Raw genomic sequence first — 17,302 nt, 5'->3', positions numbered from 1 at the left:
GAGAGAATTTGTCTTCCCATCCGGGAAAGTAATTAGATGAGGATGTTAGGACAGGGAAATTTCGTGGGGATTGCTGTGGACAAAGTTTTGACTGACACTAAGAATTTAAACTGAAATACGGAGTACTCATACCAGCATCAAGTAATGCTGTTCAATCTCCTGATCAAAGAGGTATTACCTTTCGGGGGGGTTTCAGGGGTCATCAATGCCTGTGGCTTGCCCACTAGCTCACTAAACATTGCTCGATGGCAAAAGCAATGGCCTTCCCACTAGTAATGAGATTTCAGTTTAAATTCTTAGTATGAGCCAAAACTTTTACATGAGCCTCCGCACCGAGGATGAAATACGCCCAGGCATTGAAGATGAGGTCTCAGAGACGGACGCGGGAACTACCTTTGGTGAGTTAGGACTCCCCTGTCCATGGACCATGGCCATGGTCTGGCCAAAATCCGCCACTTTGGTCGGTGCCCATGCATTTTAAGACAAATGTGGATATTTTGAACTTTATTTAATTGATCAGATTATGCTTGGTTTTTGGTGAGAGTTATATGAAAAGTTATCTGGTTTTGCCTGAAGGACACAAATGTTTCTCTGGAAATGATAAACATGACGGCCAATTTATTTCTCCTTTATTAATCGGCCTAGTGTGGCTCCTCAAAGAATTCGTTGTCGCAGTGAGGGCCTGATCATATTGGACTTGGCTATGTCAGTATTCAGACAAACTGGCAATTGGTCTTTGTGTGGACAAGTCAAATAACTTCATATCTGCGAAAAACCATTCTTCGAATCGAGTCCTTATCATCATTAGTAGTTGTTTTGGGGGATCGCTGTCAAGAGCGATCATTGCTCCTCAGTGGGCTTTTCGACGGAATCCTTCAAAATTTAATTGATACTTAACAGACTACTCATATCATCGATGGGCGGGAATCGTCGAGATTATAAACTTAAATGTTCATCGTGAACGTTTGGGCTATAAAGCCCCTGAAGAAGGATTTGGGCTACGGACCGCTGTTCCTTGCTGTCATGCAAATTTGTTGCCCATACCAAACATCACAACTATGACTGACATTGCAGAACTAGGTACCTATCCTTTACTAACCCCAATTTGCCTGGAGGTGGACGATTTTATCAAAAGGTTAGAATAGATGGTGTTGCCTGAGGTCAGGTACTGAGTGAAATATCCAGGCAAATCCGAGGGCAGCGTCCAATCGACGACACCCTCCAGATCGATCAGAAAGCAGGAGGCCCATATCGTTGGAGGGATTGGATTGGGTGGTTCGTCCCCTCTATATCACAATGGCGCTGGTGGTGGTTGAGCTCTTTTGCTCCAGTGGCCCAATACCTATATCGCCACACTCCACCTCGCTTGGCCGACGAGCAAACTGTTGAGAGGTTGAGAATTATTTCCATAGTCTTATAGAGATGGGCAGGAGACTGGCCATTTTGTTCGATCTCATAGTCGCTCACTCAAGAGGCCACACGAAAAATATGTAAATCCCATTGCATACCTCACATCGACAGTGCCTGGAGTTTGAGCAAAAAAAAATATGGGTTCATTTTCCCAAGATTTCAGCAGCGGAATCGAAAAAGGGAAGAGATATTTGTCTAGCATGCGCGGGATGCCTTTGAATACAGCCATGAATAAAAATAAGAGGAACGCATTATGAGTAACATCCATTTACTTTTCAATCATAAATAGCCAACCAAGATGCTCATTAGTTATGGCCATCGTGTTACATAATGCTTTGACTCTGTGCAAACGACTGGACAGATGGAATTGTCATAAACTGGGAACGATTGAAGTACTGGACAGGAGAAATGAAGTAAAGAAAAGAGTAGACACAAGAGAAAGAGGACAGGTTTCCGGGTTTCTAAGTGTGGTGAATTAAATTTCAAGGGCAGGCCTGGGTCAATGTCTATTGGCTCCCACATTCGCTTTACATTCATATATAGGTGTTATATATCCAGATTCGATAAACAAACATATCGATGATCTGAAAGTCTGGAGATATATAGTTTTAATACCACCTGCCTGCCTGCCTGCCTACATACGATATGAAGATCTGGTGATTTACAGATTGCTCTCTGCCTCTATACTAGCCATAATGAAGATATAAATAAATACCACTATTTATACTCTAAATATTTAGAGATTTATGTAGATTATATCTAACTTCGAAAGATTTTTTTACTATATTATGAAATATATTAATGATTTAACTTGATGTTTTGAAATGTTTTTAGAAGATAATTACGTATGTTCAAAAGTCACAAGTGAGTGACATTTTCAATGAAATACTTATATATGTTGTATAAACTAGAGATGGATAGAAAATTCAGAGAGAGAGAGAGAGAGAGATAATTTGATATGTTCGTTTTAAATTGATATGATTATATTAGTTTTTTCCTTGGATAACTCTGTGAAAGCTCTGGAGTTTACTATGAATTCTATAAGCCGATTGGTTTAGATTCTACAGGATTTGACAGAAGTTCAAACTCTCATTTAGTTTGTGGTTAGCTTTGAAGGTTAAAAGCAGACCATATCACGTGGACCATATAAACAAGAAAGTGGAACCTCGGGCATCTCCCAGAACGATTGTGATCAATACGTCTTATGTGGTGGATGAAATCGGCTACCTCATTTGTATTATTAGCAACCTCCGTCCTCTATCAATAAAGCCGTACTGTTCACTCTCAGGCTGGTGAACAGTGTCAGAAACACTCCCAACGATTTCAGAGCTTCTCCAGCTCCTTACCAGGTGTATACTTGTATACGTTCATATTTGTTGGATAGCAAAATCAAATCGGTTCGCGGAAATAGGTACGCCGTAACCTGTGCGCAACAAACTCAACGCAAACCTAGCCATATATGAGGGTGTCTGGCGCGTGGGACTGTGAAGGAACAGGAGGGAGGAAAGGAACTATAACAAGGGAGCATGTCAAAAGAAGGAAATAAAAGGAGAAAATCAAACTATGGCATTCGAACTACATATTTGGGGCCCAGCATTTGGGCTGCCTTCGATCGACCCACAATGTATTTCGATGGTTGCATATTTTGCTTTGGCCGTCCCCATGAAGTTAAGAGGTTCTGATGGGGAACAGGAACAGTGGGTGTTGGTAGCGGACAGCGATCCTGGTATGGTTCCAACTAGTGAGTAACGACCTTGTCATTTCACATATCAGATTCGCTGCTGTTTTCCGCCTTGCTCGCTTCCTTTTAAGGTGTATGCGGCTTATCCGTCTCCTTTACTGATTAAAAATACTATGAGACTAGAATATGGATGCTAATTAATGGGTATTTGCAGATGAACTACCAGCGTTATGGACCGGAACGAGGTGGATCAGTCGGTTCAGGAACATCGTAGCATACCTGAGCCAATACTCTGATGGAGAATGGGACTTGGATCGGTGGATGGGTCAAAAAGAGAAAGCAGATTGCATAGCGTAAGTGCATGTTTCTACCAAATCTAATTTCATTTTGAAACCAAAGCATATGAATTGCATTACAGGACCTAACAGTGGCGATAACAGGTTCTCATCCTTTCTCGAATCCCAAGGCCAGCCATTGATTGACCTTTCCTTATACGTGTCGAGTGATAATTATAACAATGCGACTTCCCAGGCCTATGCATCGTTTCTCCAATGGCCCAGCCAATGGATAACGCCACCACAAATTCGAAAACTGGCTAAGAAACGCACAGAATATCTCGGGCTTACATCCCTTGATGTCGATGTGATGGTGGAGGAGCAGAGATATCAAGCGCGGGATCCCAGCAGCCTAGCAAGCAAAATCCCAAAAAGCCTTATCCGCAAGCGCCAGGCGACAGTGAGCGATATTTTAAACAGGTCTTCAAAACAAAACCAGATACGACTGGAGGGCCTGGCCAGCGCATTTGTGGCACCTCTGGAAGAGCTTCTGGGGCGGAAAGGGTATCTGTTATCATCGGAAATTCCGTCGAGTCAAGATTGTTTGGCGTTGGGTTATCTCTCCCTGGCCTTAGTTCCAAACCTTCCAAACCCGTGGTTGAGAGATGCTGTCACGGAACACGGACCGCAATTAGTGGCCTATGTAGCCCGATTACGGTCGCGGTGTTTTGGCGATGTGCCAGTGGAGGTGTCCATGGCGTTTTCAGAGAGCGTGGGGGGTGCATCGAGCCTGCCTTGGCGAGCTCCGGAGCTGGTTAGCCTTGGAGCAATGGGAAAGCGGGCGCTGGAAGGGGTAGCGGATTCGATACCGATTGTGCAGCAGATCAGAGCCAACGCTAGATTGCAACGGGCGGGCGAGCAGGCGCAGGGGCCCTGTGAGGAGAAGGAGATAGCAGCGAAGGTCGCCACGATGCAGCGACGAGAGTTATATACGTCGATAGCTACTGTATTGGCTGGCCTAGGGATGTTTGTGGGATATGTGTTGTATGCGGGGTTCTTCCAGGTCGAACAGGCTGCTGAAATAGAGGAAGACGAGGACGAGGAGGGTGAGGAGGAGGAAGATGAGGAAGGAGAGGGAGAAGAAGAAAAGAAGGCGGACTATCCAAAAAGCAAGCTCCAGAATCCATCTCAGGAGGAGCCTGCCGGTGATACTCAGAAGCCCGTGTCGCCATTGGGAGAGGTGGGATCCATGCTGGGGATTTAGTTTGGATGTTAACACCTTCTTGCTGCACGATCCATTGGGCGTATTATGTATCATCTACTTTGTACATCTCCCTTCTTTCTATTTTCCCTGCTCTCATTAATTCCTCATATCTTCCAAGGTACTTTGAACCCACTTTTTGATTTGTCTCAGAAAAAGGCAATTAATGCTGACTCAGCACTTCCCGACCAATCACCAGCGTCCCCGCGGTGCTGAGTCAGTTATTTTCCCTTTGCCCCCAAGGTCCTCGCGTAACTGTGATCTGCATACCGTACGATACCAGATTGCGAGCTGTCCGCGGCGGGGAGTGGCGCAATATCGCGTATTGTGCATGACGCTCTGTTACGCCGCATCCACTTTGTGGGCAACCATCGGCGGGCGGCTCCGCTTTATATAGGGCATTCAGACAAAAGACCATGCGTGGGGTGTTGCATCTGAGATTCCCGCCCGATCTCAGGCTCTGTGTGTCTATATTTATTGTCCTTTCCATGCCATCGCAGCCCTAATTCCCTGTATTACCTCTGCTCTGCACGGTTTTCAGCCGGGATATCGTTCGGCTTTGATACCACATTCGCTATTTGGGATTTCCGGTCACTCACTGTTCATACCCCCTCCATTGAATGTTCTTTTGTGGCCCTCGTTTCGCCAGCCATGTTACCTTCCGCTTGTCTCGCGGCTCTCCTGCCCCGCGCCGAAGAGGGCAGTGCTTCTGATGCCTGTGATACAGGAAATGAGTATGATGGCCGTCTGGGCCTGCGTATATCCGCAGTTTTTGTAATCCTGATCGGTTCTTCCTTGGGTGCCTTGCTCCCTGTTTGGGCTCGATTCTCGTCTCCCAAGCTTGGAAAAATGCCAATGAGTGTCCTCCCTTGGACTTTTTTTGTTGCAAAATACTTCGGTTCAGGTGTCATTGTGGCGACAGCTTTTATCCACCTCCTTGCACCCGCCCATGAAGCTTTGACGAACCGCTGTTTAACAGGGCCCCTTACTGCATACCCGTGGGTGGAAGGGATCATGCTTATCACAATTATCGTCCTTTTCTTCACTGAACTCATGGTCATTCGATTCGCTCGCTTTGGAGATGGACATATCCCTAAGGAGATTGAAAATGGTTCCCAGTCGCCCAGCCACGTCTCGCATGCCCAAGACCAGCAGCCGGAAATTGCACCTTCCGATAACACACAAGACCATATGGGCCAGAATCACGAGCATCTGGCGAATTCTTCTTCCAACGAGAACAACAACAACAACACCAACAGCCACTCCCGTCTTACAGAGAAAAGATCACTCCACAACCAGGTTCAAGACAATCACCACCATTCCCACAGTCATGGTCTCCCTTCCCTCGTAGTAGATTACAGCGCGCAGCTAACCTCCATCTTCATCCTCGAATTCGGCATCATTTTCCACTCAATCTTCATCGGCCTCACTCTCGCCGTCGCCGGCCAAGAATTTGTAACTCTCTACGTCGTGCTAACCTTTCACCAAACCTTCGAAGGTCTCGGTCTAGGCTCGCGTCTCGCAACAGTCCCCTGGCCGCGCTCCAAGAAACTAACACCATACCTGCTTGCCATCGCCTTCGGCCTCTCTACTCCAATTTCCATTGCCGTTGGCCTGGGTGTTCGCATGACATATCCGGCGGAGGGGCGGACTACACTGATAGTGAATGGCGTCTTTGATTCTATATCTGCGGGCATCCTGATATACACGGCTTTAGTGGAATTGATGGCGCATGAGTTTGTATTCAGCCCCTCGATGCAGCGGGCACCACTTCGGGAGGTGCTGGCTGCGTTCGGACTTCTCTGTTTGGGCGCAGGGCTGATGGCCCTGTTGGGAAACTGGGCTTGATATTTATTTTTATTTTTATTTTAGATGATATACTACTTTAAAACGGTTATCATCGGTTGACCTTTTTATTTTAACAAAAAGTTCAGTTGGTACATATATATATTTTTTGGGATTTAATATGGTTTGGCCAGGTTTGGTTTGGATAAGGGAAAAAAAAGAGCATTGATTTTATGCATACCTTTTCATTGATCTACTCGTGATTTCGAAAACATTTTTCCTTTTGTCTTGGGGCCAACGGGGGCGGATTTCTGCTAGCGATGGAGTCCATATTTGATCGGCGACATTATCCCCTTGTATTTCTTTCCCCCTGTGCCTGCGCTGTGTGACTTCGTTATGTGGCATCTACCTGCATCTAGCTATTCTAGGGACAGTGGCTTAGTGGATCGAATTAGATTTTTTCGGGCATTTGTTTTCTTTCCCTTGGAATTCCATTTTTAGACAATCGTCATAGACATTTTTTAAGAGGAGGATTTTTGATATGGTGAATAAAGAATCTGGAAGACATAACTTGTAGTAAGTTGCCCATCTTTCTGCAAAGAACAAGAATATATCTAACTTTAAATTGCTTGTTTATCTTCACCAAAACAGCCCTTTTTACTTCACCAGCATTTATTGCTGTAATGACATGTGTTGTTGAATTTGTGGGGGATAATGTGGTTTTTTTATCTAAACTTATGAAGGTAAGCAATTTCAACATCAAGAACAATCAGTTCTATCAATCTGCTATCTCTTCTTTCAAAAATTTGAATGACTTCCGACTCTCAACTAGTATCACCTCTAATAATCTGTACAGTATCTCTACAGAGAAGCTTCTTTGTTCTGAATAGAAAGACAAGAATGTGGTTTGACTAGTGGCAGCAGTTGATGTGACAAAGCCACATCGGTGAATGTGTGTATGGAGACTCAACTTGCAAACTTAGCACATAGTACAATTGACGACAATTTTGAATGAATTAAGGGAATTCCAACCATTCCCAATGACTCCAATCAGCATATGAATTGTGTTGATATATAACTCATAGAGCACATTCTGAGATGCAATTTCTCTAGAGATCTTTGAGCTAGAGTGGGAAAAGAATATAAATGAAAACATGAAATGAAGAGCAGGGATTGTATTTCAGAATAAAGATCTGATTGCACAATTGGTAATATAATATTTTACCCTGCGAGAAATTAGATGTTGAGAGGGCTTAATTTCAATTTCCATTGCATGTGCCGTGCGTGTGTTGTTTCATCATTGCCAAGCCCTCGGCCATTTTTGAAATTGTGAAACTAAACACAGCGAGATATAAGTGGAGCAATTATGATATACGACTTTCAATGCTAGTATGTAGAGACTTTTCATAGCTATTTATATGGAACTTGCTTTCAATACTCTGGCCCTTTTGGCTTATTTACGAATCTGATTTTCCAAGGGTTGATCTCTTGTGATGCTAACTTCTGAGATCCCTTTCCTTCTCAGAAATGGAACCTGATCAGGAAGTTGGCACGTTTTGAGGATGATTAGAGAGAGGGAGGTGGATTCCTGGAGGTAGATGAGAGGTGAGAAATAAAGTAACCTTCATAGACTATATCTGTTGGAAAATCCTTTTTGGACATTAAAGAATTCACAGCACTCTCTAATCAAACGATATATTTATTAAGCAGAGTCAACCAAGTAGTAACAAGTAGTTAACTACTTCTAGTTAGTTGTTTTGATTGGTCAAACGACGACGTGTAGGAGGATAATGTGGGACGTCTAAGTGGTTGTATTAACATGTCGGCAGCTGAGGCATATATGTGCGGTTTGCGCTAGTCCGTGTTAGGCAGCCTACGGCCAACAGATAATGTGGGATGGTTAATCTTCTCATTGTGCGATCGCTAGCTAACCATTCTGTATATATAGGGGTAATCACGTGCGGTGGAGGGCCGCCTGGGCAACTAGTGCCCAACAGTAGTACCCACTAACACGACGCACGACCACATGACACGCTGTTATGTTACGTCATCACCCGCCGCCAACCCAAAGAACGAGACTTGACGACATCAACAAGACACCATCACTCATCGGGCTTTGGACATTTCCTGCGTACTACAGAGTATATACACTCGATACTGGCTATCTAGAGAGTCCGAGTTGATTGATATAAACCTAACAACTAACAATCATATCTTACATTCCTTTGTCCCTAGTATTCATTCCAGCCCACCGGTCATGGCTGAGTCTTCTGGCGTCGATACTTCGCCTATTTCGCCTGTCGAGCGACGCAACTCGCTCGAGAAGTATCTCCAACACCGTCCTGGCCAGCAGGATTTGAAAGATAGACACATACTTCTCGACACAAATGTTGCTCCGTACGTTTCGCTCTCAGCCATTCCTCCCCCCCGAGATCGAGAGACTCTACCCCGCTGACACCTCACGCTATTTGGCAGGTCCCTGCAAGCAGCACAACAGGAGCTAGCCCGCCAGAAGGCAGCAGACAGCCTCAAGAAGCATTTGGAGAAAAGGCCTGATCGCGAAGACCTCGTGGAGAGTAGGCATTTATAGCGAACCCTGCACCAGCTTCCCAGCAATGCACAGCCTCCTAACGCTCAATATTAGGAAACATCCTTCCGTCCTCCACGGCTGCTCCGGCTCTCCAGGCCCATGCGCGTGAGCTAGAAAAACACATGCTGGCTGATAATCTGGAACATAAGATTCAGAGCCGTCCCAAACCTGAAGAGCTCATTCATCGTGGCATTCTGGATGAGGATGAAGACCCCACACGCCCAGCTCAGTAGGGTGTCGTGGCCAGGTTTGGTATACTACAACAAGTCTAAACCAGTCTATCGATGATGGTCTAGCGGGATGAATGGAGTTCTCTTGTTTCATAATTCTGTACGTGTCTATTTGCTTCGCTACCAGCGTGGGACTTTAACTTCCCACATCCAATCTGGGATGTATTGGTTTTCAGAATTCGACATTCGGATGATTCGCTCATTCTCTACTCGACCATGTTCTAAAGTCGGGGCCTTTGATTTCATTTCACTTGCGTTATTACGGGTAATGCCTTCGGGATGACCAAAGCCAACGGGATTGAAATGCGATGGTTTAGTACTAGAGCAACCAATCTGTAAAATGATTAGCAGAAGCATGCTATCGCAAATGGATTTCCATCATTAATCATTATTATTTGTTCCCCAAATGATTAGCGTTCGCAATGGATACGCACTTCGTCTTGACGGCGTGTAGAATTTTATCCCTTAAACCACATACTTACTACCATCATGTTTCCAACTAGGGCACATTAACACAAGGCCATCATAGGAGCCGTGTTTAAACCACGCCTACACGGTCCATTGTATCTTAGCACACGCAAGTAAATTAATTACCCTTTCCAGAATTCATGACTCCTCTGGGCTCCTGGAGCAAAATAATTATCCATCATATACGCATCGACGAGATCAACATGACACTGATTGGAAATAGAACACGATCTCAATAGCTCTCGACCTGAGCGGGGCCCGACAAATCCGGCATCCAGCCCCCAGGCCGTTCGCTTCCCCGCACAAGCAGGCCATATGCCGCCCGCTCCACTTTCTCGACGCTATTCTGCATCACCTCAAGCTTCTTCGCGAAATCCCGGTTCAAGATATGTCCACGCGGTGTATTCACTGACTCGAACATTGCCCGCAGTTGCCGTAGGTCTATGAGGATGCCACCACGGCCATTATCCCGGTTATCAGAACAACCGGCAGCAGCACCATCGACGGAAATGTTGATGGCAGAACTAGTCATGATCATGATGGCAAAGCGCATCATTTCTCCCGTCAGATCGAATATGCCTAAGATGTAGTCCGCCTCAGTCACGAGGACACCCTTAGGTAATGACCTGGCCACCTCTTCTAGGGACATCAGCCGCTGGGTCTCGATGTAATGTTGAAATGTGACAGCTTCGATGTACTCTTGGATACCCGGACTGATCTGCCATTGGTATCGGTGGGAATTGATTCCGCCTAAGTCAGGTACGACGGACTTGAAGAGGGTGGTTATTTGGGTGAGGCGTTCATGGTTTTCCTTCGCAATGCTCTTGGGAAGGGCTTGGTTGAGAGCACGAACCCGGTGCAAGGAAAATATTCTGTGGATCAATCCGGTTTGTCAGCTCCCATGCAACAGATGTATCGCAGTCTATACCATATAAAATGGCGTACATCTTTTTGCTCAAAGCTGTGATATCTCTTGAAGCTTTAATCACGCGCTCTCGACGGTCATGGTGCTCGTCCAGTTCGCTGCGGAAAGTGGTAAAAATTGACAAGATGGTGGATGTGTCGGCGTCTACGCTGCTGTCTTCGAACGCCATGTCTGTTGCTTTTAGGCTTTGGACTAGGTTGCCTTCCCAAGAGCGTTTGCTGCCAGCCATATGTGTTCTTGTATGTTCAAGTTGAATTGCGGGGGGCTAAATAAATACTGCCATATTACTAGTGTGGAAGTGTAATTGCCGGTTGCGGGATGACAATGCCAAGAAATTGCAAACAGCTGGCGCAGTTGAAAGCTGTACTACGACGAGTATAAATTCCCTACGCGGTGCTCCAGCTCCCGAGTGAGGGGCTCAAAATGATAATTGAATATGCTATGCTTATGTTCCGCGACGAACCTCTGTTCTCGGATCACTTCCTTGCCAGGGCAAACCTGTTGGGGGGATTGGATTGGGTGATTCGTACCCTCTATACCACCACGGCGCTGGTGGTGATTGAGCTCTTTTGCCCAGTGGCCTAATAAAATCATCGTCTAGACCATAAAACCTGGGATCCAAAGTGTGATTCCTCTCTGCTGGAGACAAGACATCCCTCCTGACCAGACTTCCCGATGTTGTTCCTTACTATGTGGGTCCCAGCGCGCACATCTGCTGGATTGGTGCTTCGTCAAGAGTACCTGCAGGCTACTCCGTGAGCTCCGGAAACCAGCCTTCATTGCTCAAATGATCTTTGTCATGCATGTATCCTGAAATTGCAGACAGGTTTCGTCAAAGTCTTCCAGTCAGCGATTATTTTTTGCCGAAGACCGTCGTGTCGCGTCCCTCCAACCTCAAGGTTTCTCTCCAGGTAACTCACATTGATTATGTGGCCTACTGCCACGTCGAGAAAGTCTGGAATCCGACGCAGAACGTATCTGCTGCTGGAGAAAGCTGCCTGCTTATTTCATTGAATGCTTAACACCTTATGAGTGATTTCGGCATCATGACTGATCCCGATGGGATCTTTATTCGCAGCGGGATTTATCCGGTACTAAGACAGATCTGGACGATGAAGGCACCGTAAATTAATTTTTGAGAGTAATTTCATGAGGAACTTTGCCGATTATTTCACCCTATTTTGCTCAGATCGGGCACATCTGTGCTGGCGCCTACAGTTATTATTACGAGTTGACCATTCCATTTATACCTCTGCCCACACAGTTACCGAGCTTCCATATACTCAGTCAATTCTAGAGGTTCGATTCGGTTTCTCGTGTCCCCCAACAGAGTTCAGAAAAAGAAAATCGCAAATTTCCGCTCGCCTAGGTCCTCGGGATGAAAAGGTAAGCGACTATGATTAACTAGCTGAAGGATATATACTGTGTGAGAAGTGATATATCATATCAAGCATTCTGATGATATGTGAGAAGTGATATATCATATCTAGTATTCTGATGATTACATTAGCAAGGATCTTCTATTATCTCAATTCCGGAAACCGGATCACTGGTCTGATGTATACCAGCACTGCTCTCCATCATATATCCAAGCATTCTCTTTCTTATAAATACTGCCTGGTTATCATGTAATTACTGGAGTTAATATAAGCAATTCAATTTATTTCATTGATATTCAGTATTTGGGTCAATATTCGGACTTTATCCAGTTCCGACATACTGCTACATAGATGAGGAATGCCGCACCTATCGCCCTCTTCTGGAGATTCCTAGCTATCCAACCTTGGATATGTTGTCTCCTTAGCCCACGCCATATATGTAACCTAGGTCCAATCGCCAACACTTTGCATTGATTCACTACTAAACTAAAATAAGAAGGGAAGAAAAAGAGGAACCCCTCCCAGGATAACAGTTAAAACAGAGGCAAGCAGTTTATCGTTGTGACTGGTCCATGTCCTTCCATGATGGGCTGGCGCCGAAGAATTGAATCTCTTGTGGGATATCCTTGTTATCAGACCATTGGTCTGGAAGTGCTCTCTGCGGGTGGTGTAAATGGGGATTCCCCAAAGTACTTTGTATCCTGTACCGAGCCTGTACCGAGGAGCATAAACATTTCAGCTGCAGTTTTTGTATCAATTCAACTTTAGCGCTGTCATTCTCTCCAAACGCTATGTTCAATGTTCGGCGCTTCGCAAGCGTATCTCTTCCCAAATATCTCCATATTCCAATTTTCTAATTATTTCATATGTCGACAGCCATGGCAATATGGCAGGCCAAACTGTGGAAAACTACGGCGACAGCAGTGGATGGTGTTGGGAGGCGAGCTTGAAAGAAAGGCAAGTGGCCTGTCTGTAATGCTCTATCCAAGCGCGAGGTACCATCACAGAGAATTTTCTTATAATCACCCATGCCTTCAGCAATTCTCTGCAGCAGCATTAAATGTCGAAGTCCGAGCCAGAGTGAAAAATACTCCTTGGTCACAAAAGATGACAAACAGTTGATGTGCGTCACCTCAATGCATTTTTCCATATAAAATCGAGGATGTCTCAATTGATGCAGATAACCAGTGGATATTAATAAACATATTTTGAGATATGAATGTCAATGGGAAAAACGTTGGGTGGCTGAAGCCGTTCTTTGGAACGGAAATTCTATACTCCGGGCTCGTTATTTCCAACTTTCTTCAACTAGCTAGCTATACACATTGAATGCTAATAAATACTGCAAGAGGAGGATCTATATCTTAACGCTGCGTAAAGAACTTTCGTCAGTGGACCTAATGACTTGATTTCGTTTTTCTACTCATCCTTTTACGTTTGGCCTTTTCCTGCCCGCATCCGCAAAGCTCCCAAGATACAAAGCCATCAGCTCTGCAACAGAAACAATGGCCTCTGAATGAGCGAATAGAGGAAAAGAGGATGATTACAATTTTCGACCGCATGCCAACTCATATTTTATGGGCTGTACTTGCATAAATTCCTGCTACTCCGACATACACATTCCCTTATATCTATCGTACGAATTCCAACCGCAGCTTAGTTAACCACCACAAACTAGTTAGTTAAACAAAACGCCCCTGAATAGATGTATTTCTAAACTCCGCCATGCCGTCTATATTTGGTTCCCCAACTCTAGTCTTTTCTGCTGCAGTTATCCTTCGTGTTATTCTCCTCTTCTATGGTCTTTTTCAAGATTCCCACTCTCCCGTGAAATACACCGACATCGACTACTTCGTTTTCACAGATGCGGCGAAGTTCGTCTCGCAGGGTCGCTCTCCCTACGAACGAGCCACATACCGCTACACCCCGTTGCTGGCATGGCTCCTGGTCCCGAATGCGTGGGGTGGTAGCTTATGGTCCGCCTTTGGCAAAGCATTGTTTGCCTTTGCCGACATCGTGGCTGGCTGGTTGATTGTCCGAGTTCTCCGCCAGCAGCGTCATCTGAATATGGACATGCCACGCGCTCTCAAGTACGCTAGCATCTGGCTACTTAATCCCATGGTTGCTACAATTAGTACAAGGGGCAGTTCAGAGGGCCTATTGGGAGTCATGGTCATTGCACTGGTTTGGGCTGTTTTAGAAAAGCGAATCGTGCTGGCTGGCGCGCTCCTTGGCCTTGGGGTTCATTTTAAGATATATCCATTCATCTACGCCCCATCGATAATATGGATGCTGGATGAGGGCGGGAGCCATGCAGGAGAGGTATCAAATTTGTCATTGTCATCCATGATTAATTGGCTACGCTCGTTTTTCAACCCGTCCCGCATCCTTCTCACCTTCGCCTCTCTCTTCGTCTTTTCCGCCCTCAACCTCACCATGTATGTCACCTACGGCCTTCCATTCATGCAGCATACCTACCTACACCATCTCACCCGTGTCGACCATCGGCATAATTTCTCACCCTACAATATGCTCCTTTATCTCTCTTCCTCCTCGACTGCACAAGGCACGTCTCTAGGAAGCAACCTAGAGTCAGTGGCTTTCATCCCACAACTTGCCCTCTCTGCCGCTTTAATCCCACTTGCTTTGGCCAAGAAAGATCTAGCAGGCACCATGCTAGCGCAAACTTTTGCGTTTGTCACGTTCAACAAGGTCTGCACGAGTCAGGTTCGTACTAATTATTTTCATTATTTTCTACATTTATTTTTTCAAGCCCCTTCCTCCGCTATGGGGCTCTTAAGATCTAATACAAAATACAGTATTTCCTCTGGTATATGATCTTCCTCCCGCTCTATCTTCCATATTCTCTCTTCGTAAAAAAACCACTCCTCGGCATCAGCGCCCTCGCTCTTTGGATAGGCGGCCAGGCGCTCTGGCTCTATCAGGGTTTCCGTCTCGAGTTTCATGGCCTCTCTACTTTCGTTCCGGGCCTCTTTCTCGCTTCATTAATATTCTTCCTAGTCAACGTTTGGATCTTAGGTATTATTGTTGCTGATGTCGGCGTCCAGTCAGTGAGTTCTTTTGCCATGCGCGCCAGTGGAGATCCGAGCAAAGCAACAAAAGCGGCAGGGGACCAGAAATGAGGGAGATGCCTGGTTCGTTTGAAATTTCTTTGCCACATACATGATTCTGGTAGATAATGTAGCGCTTTGTGAGGTAATTGACTGGCTGCTTTGGCGAGTCCTGGCTGTTACTCTGGCAAGCGTAAAGCATGTGCCAATATGATATGTAGGTAATTATAAAGAGCGTGCAGTGGGCGATACCGTCCGTTACGCATCGGAGATAAGGAACTTCCGTTGGCGCTCATGTTGTTTGTTATTTACTCGTGATGTTCCTTACCATACGATGCGCTCTATGTCGAACTTTTAGAATAATTAATGAATCAAGCAAGCTTCAACCAGGCATTGGCTGTATTTTGGTAATTATAAAAGTAAAGAGGCCTCTCATTGAAGTTTGAAATAGGCAATCCTAACGCCACGCTGGAAGTCAGGAGAAATCAGCCTCTCTAGAAAGGAGACCTCCAGCACCGCAAACTGAATAAAGCTGCGCAACGAAAAGAGATTAAGCAAACAAGAGATAACACATTTGGCAAAGCTGAGTTTGAACGCCGCACAGGTTTCGAAAGGGAAATATATTAGCACAGATTCGGACGCGGAAGAAAATAGTAAAAATAAATAAATCTCAAAAAAGGAACAAAAAAAAGGCAAGGCGTGAATGAAAGGAAAACAACGGAAAGACAATATGGCTGGAAATCAGGGGACTTAGGCTGGATTCATCATAGCTTTGATTTGTCAGCGATGATCTTATACGAGCTTGCCTTGATACTTAGCGGTCGTGTGCGAGGAAACACCCTCGATGCGGTTTGAACATTGATTCCATATTGGGGTAGTATGCCATCGTCGAGCAGTTCGAATTTTGCATGCGGTCGGGCCGCGTGTAGCGCATCGAGGATAGTCTCGCTCCACAAGCCAATACATTTGTTGTTCACAAGCTGAAAATATGGATTGAGAAGACCGAGGGGACTAGCGGAATCAAGATCAATAAACCGAATACGCACATATTTAAGGGTGACGAATGTTTCCAACGATATGAGCGCAGCGACCACCAGTTTCTCGAACGAGTTGATGAAATTTATATTGGTAATGCCGGATAGATCATTGAGCATTGGGGAGCCATCATCGTGGGAACGTTGTTCTCGGCAGCATGATTTCACTACAAGATCGACTGATTTCAGCCTTGAGGCTGTGTGGTTTGTGAGCATGGCCGCTCGTGCGTCGGTGAATAAACATGCACAAACTTTGCCAGTAAAGGTCAAGCATTCTAACTGGGGTGCAACGGCGCCCAACAATTGGCAGAGGTGAGGTTCTGCATGTGTTATACCAAACCAGCGCGAATGTGAACTTTCTTTATTGTAGAAGCCCTCCAAACTTAAGTCCAATCGGGTAATTGTTCTGGGGAAGTTGGTAAGAGCTTTGGCTAAAGTGACATTGGCTTCGAGTTTTCGTTTCGCGTAGGCACAGTCCCATTCACGCAGATTAGGCAATGCCCTGGTAAGGTTACACCAGTGTTGGTAATCCCTCATGATATTCCACGCCCCTCTCATGACAAAGGTTTGAATATTGGGCAGCACTTCTAGACGTTCATGGCCGGATTGACCCCACGGGTCATTATCAAAATGCCTGATCATAGGTGGCTTCTTACAATGGCCACCTTCCAACGTTAAGATCCGAGCGTGGGGGAAGAAGTAGGAAACGTGAGAAAAAATTTGTTGCAACGTGGCATTGCAGCTGGAGAATCTAAAATTGGTGCTATTTGAGCCATTACTTGAAGTATTGTCGAAAGTAGCGACAGTCGCTTGAAGCACAGCTGCTACACTGGCGAGGTTCGAGTCTTCGATTCCGTCGTGGGGGCGATAGTAATGTCGCGGGCGGCTCTTTGGTATTCGATCCCCCCATACAGGCACCCATATTTCGATATGACGGACGTAGGAAGAGAGATGAGGGTTTGACAAAAACCAATCAGAACATTCGAGTAGCCCATCAGAGGTGCCTTTGACCTGAACTAAAAGAGGAAGAGAGAAAGGAAACAGTGGAAGCGTCTGTTAGCATCAATGATGGCGGTATATGCTTACGAGGGTAGGGATGCCTACTGTGAAGATAGATTCGCTCCTGCACTAAAGGTCGCCATTGCGCTGACGCCAGGGCCAGATTTGAGAGAGCCTTCGGCGAGGATGTGAAT

At 45.5% G+C, this 17,302-nt stretch overlaps 6 protein-coding genes across 6 annotated transcripts; 4 read left to right on the top strand and 2 right to left on the bottom strand.

Annotated features, from left to right (window-relative positions):
• Positions 1 to 2,973: 2,973 nt before the first annotated feature.
• HCAG_07932 (predicted protein) lies at positions 2,974 to 4,630 on the top strand (the record flags this gene model as incomplete). The annotated part of the gene is made up of 4 exons (XM_001536773.1): positions 2,974 to 3,151; positions 3,306 to 3,444; positions 3,532 to 3,826; positions 3,866 to 4,630. 4 exons carry the CDS (start codon positions 2,974 to 2,976, stop codon positions 4,628 to 4,630), a joined length of 1,377 nt encoding a protein of 458 aa, XP_001536823.1.
• A 648-nt stretch (positions 4,631 to 5,278) lies between these two features.
• On the top strand, positions 5,279 to 6,475 carry HCAG_07931 (hypothetical protein; the record flags this gene model as incomplete). The annotated part of the gene is made up of 1 exon (XM_001536772.1): positions 5,279 to 6,475. One exon carries the CDS (start codon positions 5,279 to 5,281, stop codon positions 6,473 to 6,475), a length of 1,197 nt encoding a protein of 398 aa, XP_001536822.1.
• A 2,194-nt stretch (positions 6,476 to 8,669) lies between these two features.
• Positions 8,670 to 9,235, top strand: HCAG_07930 (conserved hypothetical protein; the record flags this gene model as incomplete). The annotated part of the gene is made up of 3 exons (XM_001536771.1): positions 8,670 to 8,809; positions 8,888 to 8,988; positions 9,057 to 9,235. 3 exons carry the CDS (start codon positions 8,670 to 8,672, stop codon positions 9,233 to 9,235), a joined length of 420 nt encoding a protein of 139 aa, XP_001536821.1.
• A 697-nt stretch (positions 9,236 to 9,932) lies between these two features.
• Positions 9,933 to 10,854, bottom strand: HCAG_07929 (conserved hypothetical protein; the record flags this gene model as incomplete). The annotated part of the gene is made up of 2 exons (XM_001536770.1): positions 9,933 to 10,572; positions 10,646 to 10,854. The coding sequence occupies 2 exons, from the start codon at positions 10,852 to 10,854 to the stop codon at positions 9,933 to 9,935; spliced, it is 849 nt and encodes a 282-aa protein (XP_001536820.1).
• Positions 10,855 to 13,729: 2,875 nt separating this feature from the next.
• Positions 13,730 to 15,147, top strand: HCAG_07928 (predicted protein; the record flags this gene model as incomplete). Its single annotated transcript, XM_001536769.1, has 2 exons — positions 13,730 to 14,731; positions 14,824 to 15,147. The coding sequence occupies 2 exons, from the start codon at positions 13,730 to 13,732 to the stop codon at positions 15,145 to 15,147; spliced, it is 1,326 nt and encodes a 441-aa protein (XP_001536819.1).
• Positions 15,148 to 15,839: 692 nt separating this feature from the next.
• HCAG_07927 (conserved hypothetical protein) lies at positions 15,840 to 17,251 on the bottom strand (the record flags this gene model as incomplete). Its single annotated transcript, XM_001536768.1, has 2 exons — positions 15,840 to 17,125; positions 17,239 to 17,251. The coding sequence occupies 2 exons, from the start codon at positions 17,249 to 17,251 to the stop codon at positions 15,840 to 15,842; spliced, it is 1,299 nt and encodes a 432-aa protein (XP_001536818.1).
• Positions 17,252 to 17,302: the final 51 nt, after the last annotated feature.

Source organism: Histoplasma capsulatum, genomic scaffold (genome assembly GCF_000149585.1).
Source record: "Histoplasma capsulatum NAm1 scaffold_10 genomic scaffold, whole genome shotgun sequence".
NCBI lineage: Eukaryota > Fungi > Ascomycota > Eurotiomycetes > Onygenales > Ajellomycetaceae > Histoplasma > Histoplasma mississippiense.
This window is presented reverse-complemented; position numbering and strand designations above follow the sequence as displayed.